The sequence below is a fragment of the Pipra filicauda genome, unplaced genomic scaffold (assembly GCF_003945595.2).
Source record: "Pipra filicauda isolate LSUMZ 115617 unplaced genomic scaffold, ASM394559v2 scaffold25_size4600443_pilon, whole genome shotgun sequence".
Classification (NCBI taxonomy): Eukaryota; Metazoa; Chordata; class Aves; order Passeriformes; family Pipridae; genus Pipra; species Pipra filicauda.
Window position 1 is genome coordinate 2,176,621 of NW_024104376.1, and position 19,795 is coordinate 2,196,415.

The following is a 19,795-nucleotide window of genomic DNA, read 5'->3' on the forward strand; positions in this document are numbered from 1 at the left end:
GCGGGCGGGGCCGCACCGCCCTCCCGGCAGCCCCCGCGCGGAGGGGAAGGCGGTGCTGAGGGGCCGCCATGGCCGCGTACCTGACGCACCAGCAGAAGGTGCTGCGGCTGTACAAGAAATCCCTGCGGCACCTCGAGTCCTGGTGCATCTACCGGTGAGGGCGAGGGGCGCGGGGAGGGAGGTCCATCCGCCCGCCCGCCGAGCGGGGCCGCTCAGCTCCGCGCTTGGCTGGGCCCGGGTGTGGGGGGGTGTTTTCCTCCTCACTGTGCGTGACCTCTGTCCACAGGGACAAGTACCGCTACTTTGCCTGCCTCCTGAGGGAGCGCTTCGATAAGAACAAGGATGTGAAGGACATGGTGAAAGCCACCCAGCTGCTGAGGGCGGGCGAGGAGGAGTTCTGGGCCAACCAGCACCCCCAGCCCTACATCTTCCCCGACTCCCCCGGGGGCACTTCCTACGAGAGATACGAGTGCTACAAGGTAAGGTGGCCTGGAATGTGTGAATTGTTGCACTTGCTTTGCTCTTCTTTTAGCGAATATAACGTGAGCAGCCATAGGGCCGCAGCTTGGCTCAGCTGCTTGTGTGGGAGGGGCTGTTCTGCTTTTCTGATCCTGGAAGGTGGAGTTTGCTGATCTGTCCGAACACAGCTGGTTGCGTGCTCGTTTGGGTTGGGTTGAGGGTTTTTTTTGGGATAATAATCTGCCGTTTTGCCCGGTGGAATCTGCCCCGCGGTGGGTCAGGCGGGCACAGGGAAAGGGCTGGAGCTGAGCTGTGGGAGGGAACAACGCGGAGGAGGCTGTGCTGCCATCTGAGAACTGCCTTGGTTTCTCTCTGGTCTGTTCAGGTGTCACCTTGGCTGTGGGGGGGACTTCCCTTCGCTCGGTCCCATCATTCTTCCAGCGTTTTCAGTAACGGTACAAGTTAATAATTTCCCCTGATATGCTGCAGTGTTTGTGCGCAACTGCGTGCCAGGAGCTGTGCCTGAAAATAGAAACCTTATATTTAGTTTTAAAGCACTTCTACAGGCTTTGACCATCTCGATTGTTCTGTTTAGGAGCAAAGATACAGGTTTCATAGAAAAACACGGAGCTTTTGCTTTCTTGGCATCAGCTTTTTAATGCTTTACAAGAAGTTAATACTGACCTGAATTGGAAAAAAGTGCCGGCGCAAGACTGGATCTGATCAAATCTTTATGCATAAGAAGCCACATGAAGGGAAAAATAGGATGTAGATTTATGAGGCAGTAGAAAGAATGTCTGAGTGAAAAGGGAAGAGAAGGACTTAAGCTTATGCCAAGGTCAAGGGCCTTAGCAGTAGTAGAGGTAATAGTGAGAGAGAATCTGGTCAGAAAAAAGCCTGTTGAGCAATAAATGGTCAAGATTAGTCTTCATACAGAAATAAAAGCTGGATTATGCTTTCTTTTCTTTGCCCTGTTTGCTGTGCTAAAGTTGTCTGTTAACAAAATAGCATCACAAGGATGGTTATATCTGATATATCAGTGACTGTCCATCGTGGGTGCTGCTACAAAATGTAATTTTTAGATCTTGGGCTCTTTGATGGTTGGTTTTAATTGTAGTTTGGTGTATGTGGATATTTTTTTACAATAGCAGCTCTGCTATTTCTGTTCACTCAAAGGTTTACTCAGTGATGAGAATTACAGCAGGAAACTGAAAGTCTAAATATCACTGAATAAATGATGGTACTGGAGCAACTTCTAAATTTATTTTTTTTTAAGAACTTGGTCTTTGGTGGTATTTTGGGATTGTTTTCTCTTAATCAGTGTTCTTGTCTTTAAAATGTAAACATTTAGTGATATCCTGCTGCAGAATTTTGAATTTTGCTTTTTTGTTTTCATTGTGTGAATACCTTCGCGGTCAGACCATTATCAAGATTTTAAAGGCCTAATAAAACTGCTCGTTTCCTAGAAGTTGTCGAACTGTAATGTTCTGTCTTTGTCAAGTAAAATAAATCAGTAGTTGGAGAGAAGAATCTCTTCTGCTTTTAGGAGAAGTAAGGGAAGAAATGTGATCTTCTCTTCCACCAGAAGGAATTATTTTGAGAACTTCAGAGTAAACTGAGATGACCTGGGATTTGTTTTGGGATGCTGTGATGTCTTCCTGTGAGTCCTGACCTCTGCCATGTGCCTTGGGACTTGTAGTAGTCAGGCAGCTCTTAAATGGTGTTTTTATGTAGTACTTCACAGTGGATAAAAACCCAGGAAGTAATACTGGCTTCAGTGATTGCATTTCCTTTTTCTGTATGTGTGTACTAGATGTGATTTCATATATATAGAATTATATTTTTCTTTAACAGATTCCTGAATGGTGCTTGGATTTCTGGCATCCTTCTGAGAAGGCAATGTATCCTGATTACTTTGCCAAACGAGAGCAATGGAAGAAGCTGCAGCGGGAGAGCTGGGAAAAAGAGGTCAGTGCTTGCTCTATGCAAAGTAAAGTCTCTTTAGCACACAAGTATTTTGTGTATGTGTTCTTGGAAAAATTATTGAATGCCTACTGCAATCTCAGTTAGGCTCTGCTGTACTGGAACCCATCAGTGTGAAACACTAGACCTAAAATAGCTACAGAGAGATCTCAGAGCTTCTGAATGGCTGTGAGGGAAATTCAAAGTTAAAGCTGAACCTGCAGCTGTGTTTCAGTTAGTGAGGGCTATTATGGCAGTTTTGTGGAAAACGAAAACAAAACAAACAAAAACAAAAACCCCGAAACCAACCAACCAAACTCCAAAGTGGGATGTGAGAAGATCAATGACCAGAGAATTCCTTTTCTGCTGCTGTGGAGCTCTGACACTTTGTTTGCACATTGGAATGTGACTTACCACAGCGATCATCGATTGGGAATCGAGACTAATTTCTGACCAGTTGGGAAAAGTTGATGTTCTTAGAACAGTTCTTTGATTCAGTTGTAGAGAAACAGTTGGATTTTATGGAGTGTGGCACTCTAGAATTAACACAGGGGCAGCCAGCACTTGTGCTGCTTTAAGAAACGTGCTGAAAACATGTGAGGGGCTGTTGGTGGCGTGCAGGAACACAGGTGTCCTATGGACTGCTGGGGAAGTTGTTCTGCACTTGTAATTATCTGGCAGCTTCCAAAGCAGCAGGATAATTCAGCCTGTTTAGTGTAGCAATGGTAGACATGAGTTACATGGAAATAGTGACCTTCTAAGTAAAATTTCTGTTGTAAATCACTTTTTTCTCCTAGAAATTCCTTCTTAATTAGGTAATATGAGCCTGCAGTGATTACTGAGTGGAAGTGAATGTCAGGAAACCTGAACCCTCTCTGTCAGCCTGAGGCTTTACCTCTGGTTCTTCCCTGCAGAAATGGGGAGCTGGTTTTGCTCACTGCCTGGGCACTGAGAGCCACGTTATGGGAATGTGTGTTAATGTGCTAAAGCATTTTTCTCTCTTTTCTTACAGATTAAGCAGCTGGAGGAAGAAACCCCAGCGGATGGTCCAAAAACTGAAGCTTTGCCTCCAGCTCGGAAGGAAGGGCACCTGCCCCCGCTGTGGTGGCAGTACGTCACCCGGCCCCGGGAAATACCCATGTAAAGGCACCTTGGTCTGTCTGCTGTAAGCAGTTCACGTCAGTGACCATGTGCTTCTCTAAGTAACACAGAATAAAGCCAAATAAAAGTAACAGAGAAAGCGTTTTTCCTGCACACTGCTCTTGCCTAGGACACTCACACTTCACTGCCAGCCTGTGGAAAAATCCTAGCGGGGCACTGACACCAGAGCAAGTTCTCTTGCAGCTTTCAGAGTTAGAAAACTCAGCTAAGACTGAAAAAAACTGTCCACGCTAAACTCGTTCCCAGAGAAGGAAAGCAAGCTTAAAGGGGTGGGAGAGGCAGATTTAGTGGGGAACTTGATCAAATTATAAGCAACTAAACTGAGAATAACTAGATTAACAGACTGTCTCCCACTGTGGATGAGGTGGGAGGGAGAAGGGCCTGGGGGGAGTGAATGACAACTAATAATAGTTCATATCAGCTCCATAACTTGGAATGTGATGGTAAATACAGGCAAGGTGTTAAAAAGCTGGAGTTTCAGGATGGTGACAGCAGCAATGTGCTTTGGGTGCTCCCAGAATGAGGGTATTTCTGACCTGGATTTGGGATAAAGACATCTTGCCCTCCCCACCTCTTTAGGCACTTTGCTGCATTTTTCACTTGCGTATCAAGTCTCACAAGACATAAATCTTCCTTACAGTGTTGTGCTTTCCTGCATGGATAACAGTGCTGTGGAGCACCAGAAGCAAGCTGATTCCCCTATAAACTGAATCCCAGAAAAACACTGAGCCGTACCAGTTAATACATGTGGGCTGCTGAGGAATATGGCTCTTGTGTGCTCATTCACGGCCCTGCATGACAGTGAACTAGGGACAAAAAGCTGTTTGCTTCTGGCCACATTCCCAAAGCATCCATACAAGACACAGGAAGTTTTGGTAACACTTTTTCACCACCTTGAGAGGGAACAGATGGGATACAGCCACAGAGTGAAAGCTCATAGGAAAACCTGGCTCTTCAGCTGTTTTCCCATTTTTAGGGCTAGAAGAGAGGAGATTTGAGTTGCCTAATCTGACACAGCCTCCTTTGAGCATCCACCTGCTCCACCATGGGCTCCTGCACGGGCTGCAGGTGGATCTCTGCTCCACCATGAACCTCCATGGGCTGCAGGGGCACAGCTGCCTCACCATGGGTTGCACCACGGGCTGCAGGGGAATCTCCACTGTGCCACCTGGTGTCCTTCCTCACTGACCTGAGTGTCTGCAGGGCTGTTTCTCTCACATACCCAACTGCTGTTGCAGTGACACAGCGACATTTTCTCCTTAAATCTGTTATCCAGAGACACTACCACTGTCACTGATGGGCTCGGCCTTGGCCAGCAGTGGGTCTGTCCTGGATCCGGCCGGCATGGGCTCTGTTGGACATGGGGGAAGCTTCTGGCAGCTCCTCAGAGAAGCCAGCCCTGCAGACCCCTGCTACCAAAACCTGGCCATGCAAACCCAACACAGTGACAAATGGAAACTTTTAGACAAAAATGAACCCATCACAGTGGCAAGGAAATAAATCGGGCCACTGTGTGGCAGCTGGAAGAAGGAGCAGCGTCCTCCCCACTGCCTTTGTTGCTGGGGAAGGTGAATTAAAAATTGTCTTCAGTCACTTGGGTGCCTGTGGGAGATGGTGCTGGTGGTGTGTTTGATGAATTCTGGCTGTAGCACAGGCAGTGCTGACAGCAGCAATTTTCCTCCTCTGGCATAAGGAACTGAGGTCCATCACTGAAGTGGACGCACAAGCATGCTGAGTTATCTGTGCTTCCTGGCCAGGTAAGAACAGTGAGGTGCAGAGAAACGTCATCAGTTTCTATTTCACTGGAATTTTCACTGTTAGCACTGCATTTCTGTTCTGCTACTACCCTGCCAGTGCAGTAAAACACAGCTACACGCAATTTTATTTACTTATTTTTTAATTCTCTGTTGCTTCTATTACACGCAGATGGAACCTGCGCCATCCTGAGAAGTCTGAGGAAGGGCACCATTGATATCCAATGGTCTGGAAGCAGAAAGCCTTTAAGACAGAAGTTTTTCAGCAGTTCTTTATTTATAATGTAGGCTTAAGCAATCATTACAATGTAGAAGAGAGACACACTTACAGCAATTATTTATACCAGTTTAGAACAAAAAACTGCACAGGGAGAGGTCAACTCTCAGTACAAACTAGCAACTAAACCACAATAATTTACCATTAGAAACATTTTATTTTTTAGCTGTGACACTGCTTTTACAATATGCAAAAACACAAACAATAGAACTATCCAAAGTGTTTTGTCACATTCTTTCTACATTGAATTTGGCAACATTTTATATTAAATTTTACTGATTATACTAACGTTTAAGAACTAAACAAGTGAAAAGCTGTACTTGGGTACAGTTACATCCATTTATTTCAAAGGTTTAAATAACACTTTTAACTATTGAGATTATCTCCTAGCAGTTTTTGTTTATGCAAAAACCATCTCAAAGCCTCATTTGCACAATGCATCAGCTACTGTATCAAGATTGGTGGGCTACACCACAGGCACTACTGTTTATTATATTCTGTTATAAGGAGCTTGTTTTTCAAAGAAAGGAAGGTTTAATATTTTCTAAGAATCATGCTTTTTTTTTTTGCTTTTAAGCCATAACAAAAAAAAAAGGTTAGCAAGCACAGCAGTGTAAAATGTCATACAGAACACAGTGACTACACAGTTACTAGAAGTTTCACATCCAATGCATTTATGTAGTAAAGCATAAGAGGTCATGTAGGCAAATCTAGAGCCAACAGAAATCTGCAGAGCATGTGGTGGAAACCAGCCCCTTATTTGTATTATTTGGTGCATTTTTAAACAATCCCGAATCCTCAAGTCTGGTGTCCATCCACACGTGGGTCTGCTGTGGGTGGGCAGACAGCATCCTTCTGGATTGTCTGATGGGAACACGTGTCATGCCAAGGGGTCTGCATATTTCTGTTGGCTTTAGGAGACGGGTATTGCAGCAATAACTTGCTTTTACTTTAAGGAAAAAATCCAACTCTTAATGATTCTATCAATAGCATTCCAAAAAACATGACTTAAAGTACAAAAAAAGAGAATATAGTGGTCAGACTCCCAGTATTATCAAAAAACCAGTATCTCTCCCCACCCCCCACCCCTCACCCCTTTCTTTTCGGTATTTAAGAAAAGCCAATCAACTGCCATTTAAAAGAAGTTAAGAAAAACAAGCCCCTGTATTGGAAAGAAACATTCGCTGTTTATTAGATCACAAGCTGGTTACACCTGTCAATTTTAAGTGTTTTCTCAAAATAGTTGGGCTTTCCAAAGTGCCCAGCCTGCTGGGCACAGTCAGAAAAAGGCATTTTGATAATATCTAAGAACTCCCTGCTTGCATTTTAAAAATGTTTTCACATTTGTAACTGCCTTAAGCCTGTTGTCCTGGTTTGTATTCAGCAGAAGGATGAGCAGAATGAAACGTGAAGGTGGAAGAACCAAGCCTACACAGTAAAGGCTGCATGCATGTGACTGAGAGTTGTTGCTGTGCAGTCAAAAAAGAAATGTGGAAAAACCCAGTCTTAAAACACCCTACAGAAACAAAACACTGCAATCCAATATGGCTTATTCTGATGCATTTACCATGAAGCTACTAGTAATCCATCCTACTAGGCTACTTTTGTGCAACAGCATCTGCTATTTTGATGGCATCTCCCTCCCCCCACTACCCCCCGAATAACTCTACCAACTGCAGGTTTCTTCCTTGCATTATATATTGCTTTCATTGTCAATTTTTATTCTTCCTTGTCAAACTTTTTTTTTTTTAATACTTAAATGAGGATTCGTTCCTTACAGCTTGACTTAAACTGTAGGAAGTCCCATTGTTTTGTTTTTTTAACCTCACTATTACAAGGAGCTCTACAAAAGCTTGCAAAAAAGCCAAATTTTCATTAAATCCCTTTGCTGAAGTTAACTACTCAACATTTTTTCTTCTCCTATGATTTAAAACTTTACAAAGAGAGTTATAAAAAAGGTAAATGGGATTTGGCACCTTCAGAAAAAATTAAAAGTGTAACTTAGATCAAAAAAATGCAAGAAAACAAAATCATTGATATTTACAAATTAAAACACCAGTGAAGATTATGCCTTACTATGCTCTTTCATTTGTTTTCTCTTTTAGAGTACTTTCAGACTGTCTGTTACCGAGTATCTTAAAAAAAATCACTGATTACAGATTGGAATGGGTAGAGACAAATTGGTTTCCTCACAGTTCCTTCTCGGCGTCTGGTACTCTGGCAGCTTCCTCACTCCTAGGAAATACGAGGTGCTGAGCGATCATTCGTGGTTGTCTTCTTCAGTTTGACACCGCGCCGGATGGCGTTCAGCATATCCCCACCCTGTGGGGCGTCCCCAGGACTCAGCTCCCCGGGATCCAGCTCTGCCTGGCCCACAGGCGCCAGGGTGCCGACCCCATCCCGCTCGCTTTCCTCCCCCTCGCTCTCAGGAACCACCTGCCTCTGCTCCTCGGCCACGCTCAGTTTCTGGCTGGACGAGGGAGGGTTGACAGACGCTTGTCCGCTCCACGAGGGCACGCTGGTCACACCTTGTCCACCATCTCCTGCTGCCGGAGACTCCGGACTTTGCTCGGGACACTCTTCAGTCCCAGCGAGGGCGCCAGGCAGTCCGCCCGGGATGTCGGGGACGGTTGGCGTTTTGACAGGAATCACTGGCGTCTTGATGGGAATGGGCCCTCCCCCGATGGTGCCGCGTCGGACGGAAGGCTTGGTGGAAGGGGTCCGTCGGATGGTGGCGACGCCGGGGGTGACGATGACTGGTCCCAGCGTGGTTGGCAGACCTGCGGTGGAAGCAGGACGCTTGGTTTGAAACATTCTGCGATAGGACTGGCTAATGTCACTGTTTCTTGGGATGGTGGAAGATTTGTCAAACTCTTGTTGTTCTGCCTCCTGGTCACCACTCACAGAGAAATAATCATAATCTGAAACTGATGCCAAAAGACAGAGTTAGGAACACACTGGAGCAGAGAGCTGAGTCACGTCAGTAAGTCTAAAGTGTGTATATATAACCAAAAAAGCCTGGAGATCAATAAGCATTAAGAGTGGTTTCACCTTTAGGAGGAAGAAAGCCTGAGGTTCCTGTGGCCAAGATCCACAGACCGTGTGCCTGAAAGCACCACAGCAAAATGACCCTACAGCTGCAGGGTGCCCATGGCTCTTGTGAAAGAGAACAAGAACTGTACACGCTCAGTCCCTTCTCCAAACTAATTAAGTAACTAAGACTCAGTATTTGTTGCCAACATGAACATACCAAAACCAGCATCCTACAAGCCATATACACCACTTACAAAATGTACTTTTGAAGGCAAGTGGGGCTCACGGGACTGTGTACCAGTGATTTCAGCAGCAAATTTGCTTATTTTACAAAGTAAATCCCAGCTGTCAGCTCTGAAAACTCAGCCTCAGCTTTAATAATTGCATCAAGTTCCTTCCTCTTCACGTAAGTGCTGAGCCAAGCTTGGCCCTCCGTAAGCCCTGCTGCCTCCTGTGACTGCACAGCACAACCATTGCAGCTGAGCAAACAAGGAAGGTTTGAACTGCAAACACCAAACTCCTTCCCTCTCAGGTTGTTGCTGGTTCTGAAAGAGGGTACAAAACCCAGCACCTTACTGCAGCCTCCCAGCTACACCCAAATTACGGTCTCCAATGGATTCTTTTTCCAATTACAAAACTTCTGTTTAGGCAGGAAATAAAAGGTCACAAAGAAAAACCAAGAGCAGATTCAGAATGCAGATGGAACACGAAAGCAAAGCTCCTGAGTGTGTATTTGCTGAGACAATAGCTCACAAAGGACACTACTACCACAAGAAGTGTATGATGCAGTACCAGTGTCATTCCACTCAACCTATGAAATTTAATTTCAGGACCTTCTTCAAAATGGTGGCATCCTTAACCTGAAACTCATTTGAGTAATGCACAAGAAAATACAATCGTTCAGTACACTATGAAGCAATCCAGGTTTTTTGTAGTTAATAAATCCAGGCTGCATTTCAAGCTGGAAAAAACTTCACAGCAGAATGTTCAGCCTTTCTCCCCAGCTGATGACAAAGCCAGTAACAGCTGCTGGAATAGAGCTCCTTGGCACCATGGGGTGAGTGTATGATGGCCAGGTGGGAACGCTCTAAAAAGGAACATCTCTTGGATGGGTACCTTGAGATGGGATCGTGTCCTCTGAACAGCAAGGAGTTGTTGTTTGGGTGCTGTAGCCACTGGAGCACTGCAAGGAATCCCGACTGCTCCTCTGGGTGTCCAGCTGCAGTCCCCTTGACAGAGCCAGTGCCAGCTCCTCGCAGGCCTCCATCTCCTCACCCTGCTGCTTACACACAGAAAGAGACTCATTACGCCTGTCACCTTCACCCATGTTTAGGTGCCCTTCCTCCCCAGAAGAGCTTGTCATCATCACAACCCAACAGATTGTGCCCAACCATTTACTTGGGCTAGGAAACAGACGCCTCTTTGGAGGACGTTGCCCTACAAATGCTAACACCCAACAGTGTATTCCCTCACGCCCACAGGATTCCCACTGACCACACCACCACGCCAGTACCCCTTCCCGGGTGAACATGTGCCAGCATAAAGCACATCGGAAGTACTGGCAGGAGCCAGCACATCCGTTTCCCTTGCACCAAGCATTGTATTTGAAATCAGAGCTTCACCCTTGTGGCAGCTGAGACCGTCATGCTCCGAGGTCTCTGGGCCTCCTCAGGGGTCACAGGGGCCCCGCTCTGAGCTCCTCCATTGAGATCTGGTTCGCGCTTCTCTTTGCGACGTTGCAACGTGTTCACCATCGGCTGATCGTACGGGCCCGGCTTGGCCCAGTCCTAAGGAAACGCACTTGTTAGTGACAGCTTCCATGTAATAGCGCTTTAATTACATGTGAAACTACGCAAAAGGACAATTTTAATGCACCAGATTATGTACCAAACTGCATATGCCTTTCTGAATCAGGTGAGGAATAAATTAATTTTAAGGATATTAAAAATCTTCATTTATAAAATCTATTTCCTTTATTAAAGGGAATCTAAATTTCCTATTCTACCTAAATGTTCTTATATGAAGATATTTAACATTTTGATACTACAGTCTTATCTAAATGAAATTCTGTTGTGATAAAGCCTACATTTTCAGAATTTCAAGTACAAAAATCACTTGCACATAGCAGAAAATACACATGCATGTTCAATCACCAATGTACACAAATTCTAGTATTACATGCTGTTATGCATGTCTTTAGGTCTGAAAAATTAGGCTTGAACAGATTTTTGATACACATTAGAGGAGGAAGTTACTCTGAGTAATCTCTCAGTTTACTTACTAGCTGAAATTGAGTTTGTAATGATGATCTGTACCGAGGAAAGACTAACTTTACTCTGAACTACTGGTACTAAATTTGAAACAGAAATTCCTCAGCGAAGACAGTATTCACTCAGGGCTCTATTAAGCAAAGTCCTGAGGGTGTCCAGAACCCACACATTGCACACAAAGAGCAGGACTGATCCGTGTCCTGTGCTGGGAGGCAGAACCACTGCTAAGCAGTAGCTCCCCAAACACCAGCTGCTGCAAGGGCAATCCCAATCCTAAGAGAGTTTTCCTTTACTGAGACAGGGGCTGCTTTAAAAATAAAAGAAACAAATTCTGCATGAGAATGGGCCCCACACCCCCCCAGCTGCCTGCTGGGCAGTCTCCCACAGCCTTCCAATTCACAATTAACATGGGCCAAGACCACATTATGGATTTTTACTGACATGTGTCTCAGTCCAACATATGAGAAGTGCGCGGCAGCTGAAGTGACAGACACCCTTGCACAGACAGGTATTTTGGTTTTATTAACACATATGAAACTCTGCTTTACCTTAACATCTGTGTCTCTGCTCTAAGTATGTTGCTGTCAAATATACTGGCAGAGTGCTTCTAAGCACAGACACAGCTAATGACCCTGAGGCCCCAGGACCACTGTGCCCACCCTGTATCTCAACAGTCTCCAGCTGCTGGAGAGAGAGAGTAGGGGGATCTGTAACAAGATATCTCAATTTAAAGTATAAGCAGGTCCCGTGGTGCATATGCAGTATTACACAACCATCCACAGGCACTTAAATCCTGCGTAGCTACTGTCAACTGCACATTAGCCTTGTGAGGATTCAGGGCAACAGAGAAGAGACCTTCTCTCCTTGCTCTGGGGCAGAGTCTCCCAGGGGAATGACCTGGCAAGGATGAAAGTCAAGACTCTGGCAGAGCAGAGATGTTTTAGTGCCAAAGAAGATCCCTGTACATCCAGCTGGAGCAACTGAAAGAAGCTACTGCACTCTTTTTCAGTGGTCTCCACTAAGAGAGCAAAACGAGCTGGGTGATCACTTCCAGTTTGTGGTAGTAAAGCTGGGACAGCTTCAGTCATCGCTTGGGTTTCCCTGGTGCTCAGCACCTTCTTAAACCACTCCAGCTGGATCTTGGAGTGTGCCTGCCCATGGCCAAGGTGGGGGCCCAGCCCAATCACCACAGGGAGAACACTGGTGTCTTCAATGTGGCCTCACTAATCTAAGCCAACTGGATGCCAAGCCTGCCCTGGCAGCGCTCAAGTGAGCGCTCTGACAGAGCTAAACAAGCTTTTCTCGCTGAATAGAGCCCAGAGTGCTTTCACCAACGTTCCAGAGTTAAACTATTCCTTCCTACCTACACATTGTCAGCTTTAATATGCTTTAGTCAGTGCCAGAACAGACAAGGTCATTGAGAAATACCCCCTGCTGGAATTTAGCTCTCCGATTTTCCCCATGCAGTGCCCATTCAGAGTGATATTAAAGAGAGCAAATCAACCGGTAATTACATGGATCGAAAGGTAGCAACAACTGCTGTGTGCATGCTGTTGGTATGAGGAGGTGAGGACTGCCACAACAAAAGGAACACAAACCTTCCAGCTAGGGATCTTAGATGATGGAAACATGCCTGGCCCAATGGTGTAATAATGAACGTAGTCTGGAAGGAGGGCTGAGGGAGCCCGAGTCCACGCGCGGGAGACAGGCGGGAAATGAGGGAAAGGACCTGCACCAACTGAAGCTACGGATGGGTCACTTGATAAACTACAGTGATAAAACCCATTAGACAACTGGAAATGAAACAAATAAAAAAAACAAAAACAGAGAAATTAATATAAACAGAATGAATACGAAAATACACTGTGACTGATGTTGTAGGGAGAAAACTTCTGTATCTTAAAACAAAAGAAAGAAAACTCTTAACTCTGCTGCAAACAAAAAACAGAAAATTGACACAATGCTTGGTTCAGAAGCGAGATTGCTTGAAAATTGTTATCTGGTATAACAAATTTCAGGCATCAATCTAGTGGTCATTGTCTCCCGGCTGAGCAGCTTTGCCTTCTGTCCATGGAAGCAACATACTGTGAAAAAGCCTTTGCAATTTAGGAACCCTGCAGACTGCAGACATAGAACAAAACTTTTCCAATCCTGGAGGCATTTGCATTGGTGGCATTTAGTCTGTGTAGTTGGACAGAGAGGAAAAGCATACAGCCTTCAAATATGGCATGTTCTGTGTGATGATATGGAAGAAAAAAGAACAAAAACCAACAGCAAGGATTTACCAGATGAGAATGGAGACCGCTCTCACTTCTTCCCCCAATTCAGAGTGTATCCCACTTAATTTATTCCAACAATGTGTGTTTTGTCTTCCTTTTTGGTCAAAACCCAATCCCAATTAGTGTAATGTGTGCTACCTAATGGGAGAAAGGGGAGAAGCCACAAACAGCACAACCTGGGCAAGAAGCTCTTTGTCAGGCAACCAGCTGGCTTTGGGCGGCATTCCACAATCTCTTCGAGTAGCAAAGGTGGACAGTGAGCTTTTCTTGGAAAATTACCTCTGTAAAATGCCCAATTTGTAGCTTTTCCTATAAACTAGTTTAAAGGCAAGTGTGGTCTATTCAAACAGATTAATTCCTAAAGGAGAGTGCAACAGTTCCTATTCTCATCTTCACAAAAAGGAATCCTGGCTGCATCCCATGCATTGTTTTTTGTCCAATGTTGCAGGGTTTGGATAACGAGCTAGTAGGTTTGTATGTCTTGGAGATGAAGTTTTTCACCTTATCTGTGGAGGCCCAAGCCCCCATGGTGGAGCCTGAGCTGACTGAGGTGGGGGAACTGCACTCGCTCACTGACTGGCAGGTTTCAGAGGCTTCTGAAGAGGCAGAGCTGGACGAATTCTGCAGCGTAAAACAGCACCGCAGTGCAGGGAAAGGATACACAAGCCACCAAAAAAGGAAAAAAAAAATCACGAACAGAAAGAAAAAGACAAAAAGCACATACACAGAGACACACAGGAGAGAGGGAGGGATGAGAGAAGCAAAGGGTTAGGGTTTTAAAAATTAATTAGAAACTGCTCAAAACCATTCCTAATGTTCAGGACATCTATGAGAAACAAAATAAGCCACTTGCTTAATGCGAGAACTTGCCACACTGCTTAGGAATGAGGAAACTGAGGCAGTGATCTCAACTCCTCATTGCAATTTCAGCATCTCAATTCTGTTAGCTGTCTCACAGCAAGAAGCTGAGGGAGCTGAGGGCACCTGTGGTCCAAACATGCAATATACTGAGACAAGTTATTTATACAGGAAAGCAGATCATCAGTACTTCAAAGACACAAAGTTTAGATTTAAAACATGGAGTAGCAAACATCACTTACATTCGCAAGTTCTTGGATATTCTGATCTGCAAAAGTGCTTGTGAAAAGCTCATCTGAGTTCAAATATTATGGAATAGAGAAAGAAGTAATACTTACCAAACTGGAGTTTTCCAAAGTGCATAACTTGTATGCATGTAGGTAGGATGCATACACCAAATGCATACACTCTCACTCAAACCTTTCTGCCCAGCAGCCAGTGTGAAGGTACATGTGCTCTGCTGTGTGCAGAAATGGTGGCATGTACTTGCCACCTGCTTTCTCTTAACAGCAGAGCCAGAAAATACCAGGGGCTTGGATGGAGAGCGAAGGAAAATGCAGGACATAAAAGTGCCCATTGAACATATCAAACATTTTGCTCCTAGGTAGGAACTTCTCCTCCAATTTTCAGTGCATGCCTTTATGTACATTTGCTGCTTAAGACCTCTGCAACAGACTCTAATTCAACCACAGGCAGGCCAAGGGGAATAACCATGGGGACCACTTTGCCTACTACAGTGCTCTTCTAAAGCTCCCCCTTGAAAGTGGCATCCTGCTCCATAAAGGTGTGCGTCCAGGTCCAACCAAGTGCTTGGAAATGGTCAAGAATACTGGAAGAGTTGCCAGGGCAGTGGAGAGCTCTATTCACTGTCAGGAAATTCAAGACTACCAAGACTAATTCACCCTTTAGTAGCCCAGGATCTGGGAAACAAGTCTATCTAAGGATATCCCTGCCGTTCTACGACAGCAGAGAGAATGCGCTCTTGTATCAGGTTTGCGTAGCAAAGCCACAGATTTTAAGATGTTGAAGAGGAAGGGAAATCTCATTTGAAATAAAATTTCATCAGTTAACATCAGGTGAGATCTGGGGTGAGTTTGCAATAAAAAGACAGATGGATAAGAGGCACTGTAGAGAACAAAAGGTGTCTCACTGCTAACCAGAAGCTACATATGAGAAATGTACAGCCAATTGCCTGGGTAAAAGGAGATGTAGGTCTCTGAGATGGAACACTGTCACCAGAAGGATTTTGGTGAAGGCTAGTAGGGCTGCTGAGAAGTCAACACAGCATCAGCATCTTGAACTTACTAGCAAACTGTGATTTTAGTGAAATTTTGCAAAGGCTCTTTAAAATTTTTTAAAAAGCATGTAGTGTGATGGACCATTTTATAAAAATAACACATCCCATCCTATGCTGACATGGGATCAGATCTGCAGGTGACCTGTCAAATGTGCGTAGGGTACAAGTATGCTCAGCTAACAAGGCTTGTATTCAAGGTGCAGCAAGAGCTGAGGTGAAGGTAAGATCAGAAGAAATTGCAACAAATGACTGTTAAGGAGAGCAGTGAAGAGTGTGCAGTGGGGCACCTGATGATGCGGTGGCTTCATGTTTTGTGGAACTGGTCACATTCTTGATTTAATGCAACTCCTTTTACAGGAGAAAAGCCTCTAAAATAAGAATACCAACATACATGAGCTGTGGTTGACTCCGCCATCAGACATAACCACGGGGCACTAAATGGAGATGAGCCTATTGCTTCTATCCTTAGAGAAAAATACATTATAGAAAATTAGCTTTTACACTAAAACTCCAGACTTCTGCCTGACGTTCCAGGTACCTCAGAAAAGAAATCCCATGAGAATACTCACACTGATGTTCTGGTTTGGCTAGGAAAAAAAAACGAAGAGAGAAAAATGTAATTACAGAAAATCCTTTTTTAATAGCCTGAATGACCCTCCTGAGTCTGCATACTCTGCACATGGCAGAACAGACAGTGAAGAGTCTGAGTTACAAGCATGGTATCCCTCATGCCACATTGTTTTCTGCAGATGCCTCAACGGGGACAAGTAAGAATTTGGAATTTACACCTGATAAGACTATTTGTGTTTACAAGACAGAAATTTCACAAGATTATGTCAAGTAATGGTAAAAATGGCCCATAAATGAGGTTTATTAGCAACAAAGATGCATGCAGCAAACAGATAGAAAAAGGTCAAAAATGGAAATTCTGAAGATGCAAAGAATTGTTCAATTTACTTGGTGTATGGGGGGAAAAAAGACTAGAATTGATGAACTTATTTTTGCAATAAAGTGACTACTTCAAGGTGGAAAAAAAAAGAAGACAAAAAGGACTCTCCCACTAACTCAGTGTGTCCATTTTCAGCAGGAAAAGCTAGACAAAGGCTGAACCAAGATGCCATGGGGAAAACACCCTGGTAGACGAAGGAAATGCAAGATGTGGTGGTACAGAAAGAGTGTCTCCTCACCTTCAGTAACTTGCATGGCGCAGAGAAGGTGAGCCTCTGGTCTTGCTAAAAAGCATTACAACAATGAGAAAACAATGGAGAGGGAGACAGAAGAATACTGAATTCCTGAAGGAAAAATGTAAGGAAAACATGACTGGCAGCAGGTCAAAGGCTCTCTGGATCAGACTGCATAGCCACTCCTGAATGGTTAGATGAAGGTGTGGGAAGCACATACCACCCTTCATTTCTTAGCAGAAAGTACATGAGGGACTGAAAACAGAAACTATACAGTTACTGCTTGGGCAAAAAGTCCCCAAACAAGTGCTTGTTTTGGATGCACGCCCTCTGGCACATGCACTCCTGCGAGCACACGCACTGGCAAACACTGGGCAGAGCAATTTCTACTCCACACCCCATGGTGTGAGAAATTTGACTATCACATTTTTTGAATTTGTTTTAGTAATTATTTTTTTTAAATGATTGTTTCACGTGAATCAGTTTTAAAATCAGTTCTTTAATTTTAGCTATTTTAACCCCGGGGGATTTTTTTCTTTTCCCCACAGCTGCAATAATGGTGGTTCTGCTCTTCTGAGAAAAAGCTAAAAGTTAGGAGTATCAGCAGAAAGCTAAAACTGTGCTCTGCACAGCAACATGCAGTGTAGCTTGGTGTCTGGTCTCTCAGACGTTGTGCCATGGCTTGTTCTTGGATAGCGTCCTGCTGCTTGGTGGGGTATGTACGAGTTCCAGCAAGCATAAAAAAAAAAAGAGCTGTATTTTGGGCTGCTGGACTGTGCAATTATATTTTCCATCTGCTGTCCTACTAACCTATAAAAGGACTATGGTTATCTTGCATTACTTGCATCCTTTCACACCTTTCTTAACCCCTTCCCTTTCCCAATTATGAGACAGAGCTTCCTGGACAAGGGTTTCCCAGAAGATCAAATCCTAACGACAATTGTCCTCTACAGTCATTGGAAAATGGTCTCAGCTACTTTTCAAAAGGCTCCAGATAGTGACTCAAGGTCATCACCTCTCACTTCCAGAAACCTGTCTCTACTGACCCTTCTTTCTAGTCAGGGATAAACTGCTGGGAAACATAACTTAGAAAAGGAAGTTTAGGAGAAACAAATTCCTGGTGAAAACTTAACAGATGAGTTTCAGTTTGGAGTTGTTTTTTGTTTGTTTGGAGGTTTTTTTGTTTGTTTTCCAGGGGTTTTTTTCTGTTGTTTTTTTTTTAAGTATTATTTGGGAGCATTTCTTAATTTAAATGGAAAACTGAATAGTTGTAACAATGTACTTCCCCTATTCTAACTTCAAGCTATTTCAAGCGATGGAATCTCCTCAAAAGCAGAATCTTTCCAGCTTGATAACCTGTACACACAAAAGCAAGTTCGCATTCAGTTTTCCTCTACTTCAGTGTTTACGGAAAGCCATTTCCAGCGTATTCTCACACTAAAGACTTCTCTCTCTGCTCTTTGACAGCACATCAACATTTTTATCTTCTTATCTGGTTCTTTCTGTCCCTTTGCTTTCATCCCCACAAAGTCTAAGCAAGCTATGAAATTCAACTGCATAAGTGCTTCCCCTATGCATGTTCACTCCAAATCCAGGGGATCCTTCTAAAATCATCCCCCTGAATCAAACATAACTATACTACTACCATATTATTTCACCACAGATACTCCCAAGACCTCAGTTTGTCTACTACACAGGACAATGTGTGGGTTTAGCAGCACCAGCCATGTCCAGTGTTCACCCAAGAGCCACTCTTGGTCTGATGTTCCCAGCAGCAGGTCTGTCAGAAAGACTTTGTATGGGGTCGGTATGTGCCATGGGCACCACACTGGCCATGGCTGATCTTACATCTGGCATTTAGAGAAACTGTTCCACTCCAGAAAAGAGACCTGTGATGCTTTTCCATCACAGGATGTGCTGAGCTACACCCAAACATACTTGTGTAATTACAATTAAAGTATTTTACAGTGACCTTCCCACATGCACAGCTACATGCTACAGGCTAACACTTCTGCTGCCAGGGATAATAAGAGCAATGCTGCAGAAAAGAGATCCTCCTAAACCAGTGAAAAGGCAGTGTCTGGTTTGATAATTGCTCTTTTTCCTATCTTCTATGTAGAATGTGATAACTGCAAACACTTACTACTTGGCAACTACAGGTTGGAAAGCAGTCTTCATTTTGTCAGTCGTCTCTCCTCTGGTATAGTCTGTATCTTGTTTAAATCTCTAGTTACTCCTTGTTTGAGATTCCCACCAACCTCCCACCCCCATTTGTGTTTTTGAGGAAATTCAGTTTAATTTTCAGTGACACTTGCTTGTATAAAATGTAGGCAAGCACATAGAAGCTTCTCATAGCTCATATATTCCCAGTCCTATAATATGGGAACTTTAGGTAGTCCCTTCTACTTCTTTTTCTTATTATAGAAAGAAAAAGGGCTTTGTTGATCCAGCAGATCCCACAGCATGTAGCTAGCAAACATCAGCAAGTGTCCACCTGCGCAAGATATACAGCTTTTAATTTCCTTTGTTGGTTCCAGAGCTTGCTTTTCTGCCTTCTCAGTGTCACTACTAGAAACAATGACATCAGTGTTCCAGGAAGAGCAGCAGCTGCTGCTGCTCCTCCCCACCCGCCATGGAGCCTCCAAGCACAACCACACGGAGATCTGTCAGTTGGTTAGAGACACACAACACAGGATAACGCTGTAAACTGAACAGCTCCTCGGTAAGCTCACAGTCACAATCATCTGTCAGCACAACACACATGATTTACTTAGTGCTGAACATACAAAGCAAGACACTTAAGCAAAGATGAAGCGGCCAGGCAATGATCTGTTACCTTTTCCTCTGCGTAAAGGTATACAGAGCCAGAGACATACAGAGCACATACCTATTTGTTATACCAACACACTACACTTGTCACACTGCTGCAGCCTTCTAGAGCTCATGAATAGCTCAAGTGATGCTTGGGTCAGTTTGCAACTTTATGGACAGTTTCTAAAATGAAGTGAAAGCACATGAACTTAGATGGTGTAAATCAGTGTGACTCCCATCAACTTTCAGGATGTTCTGCCACCTGATACCAGCCTAAGTTCTCTCCTCTGCTTAACAGGGGAACTTGCAAAGAGAGATGTTGAGGTTTTTTCCATGCTAAGAGCAATTGCAAAGTTACATCCTCATCTGCAAACACGGCATCATCATGTGGATTACCGCCCTTTTGTATTGGTGCAGTGGATACTATGAAAACCAAAGATGATGCTGGTATGT

General features: G+C 44.2%; 2 protein-coding genes across 12 annotated transcripts in view; one reads left to right on the forward strand and one right to left on the reverse strand.

Moving 5' to 3' along the window:
* Positions 1–45: 45 nt before the first annotated feature.
* NDUFB9 (NADH:ubiquinone oxidoreductase subunit B9) lies at positions 46–3,655 on the forward strand. Its single transcript, XM_027727005.2, has 4 exons — positions 46–154; positions 287–479; positions 2,314–2,427; positions 3,434–3,655. The coding sequence occupies exons 1-4, from the start codon at positions 69–71 to the stop codon at positions 3,563–3,565; spliced, it is 525 nt and encodes a 174-aa protein (XP_027582806.1). The 5' UTR covers positions 46–68; the 3' UTR covers positions 3,566–3,655.
* Positions 3,656–5,590: 1,935 nt separating this feature from the next.
* MTSS1 (MTSS I-BAR domain containing 1) overlaps positions 5,591–19,795 on the reverse strand; it is a 126,433-nt gene continuing 112,228 nt past the window's right edge. For 3 of the 11 annotated variants that reach the window (XM_039382149.1, XM_039382148.1, XM_027727016.2), the window contains 4 exons: positions 12,515–12,709; positions 10,269–10,433; positions 9,763–9,925; positions 5,591–8,540 (listed from right to left, as the gene is read on the reverse strand). In XM_039382149.1, the coding sequence (XP_039238083.1) occupies positions 7,849–8,540; positions 9,763–9,925; positions 10,269–10,433; positions 12,515–12,709 (1,215 nt within the window). In that variant the 3' untranslated portion in view covers positions 5,591–7,848. Of the gene's footprint in view, positions 8,541–9,762; positions 9,926–10,268; positions 10,434–12,514; positions 12,710–13,696; positions 13,817–19,795 lie in introns of all 11 variants that reach the window. The other 8 variants (XM_039382151.1, XM_039382155.1, XM_039382150.1 and 5 more) reach the window with 4 other exon arrangements.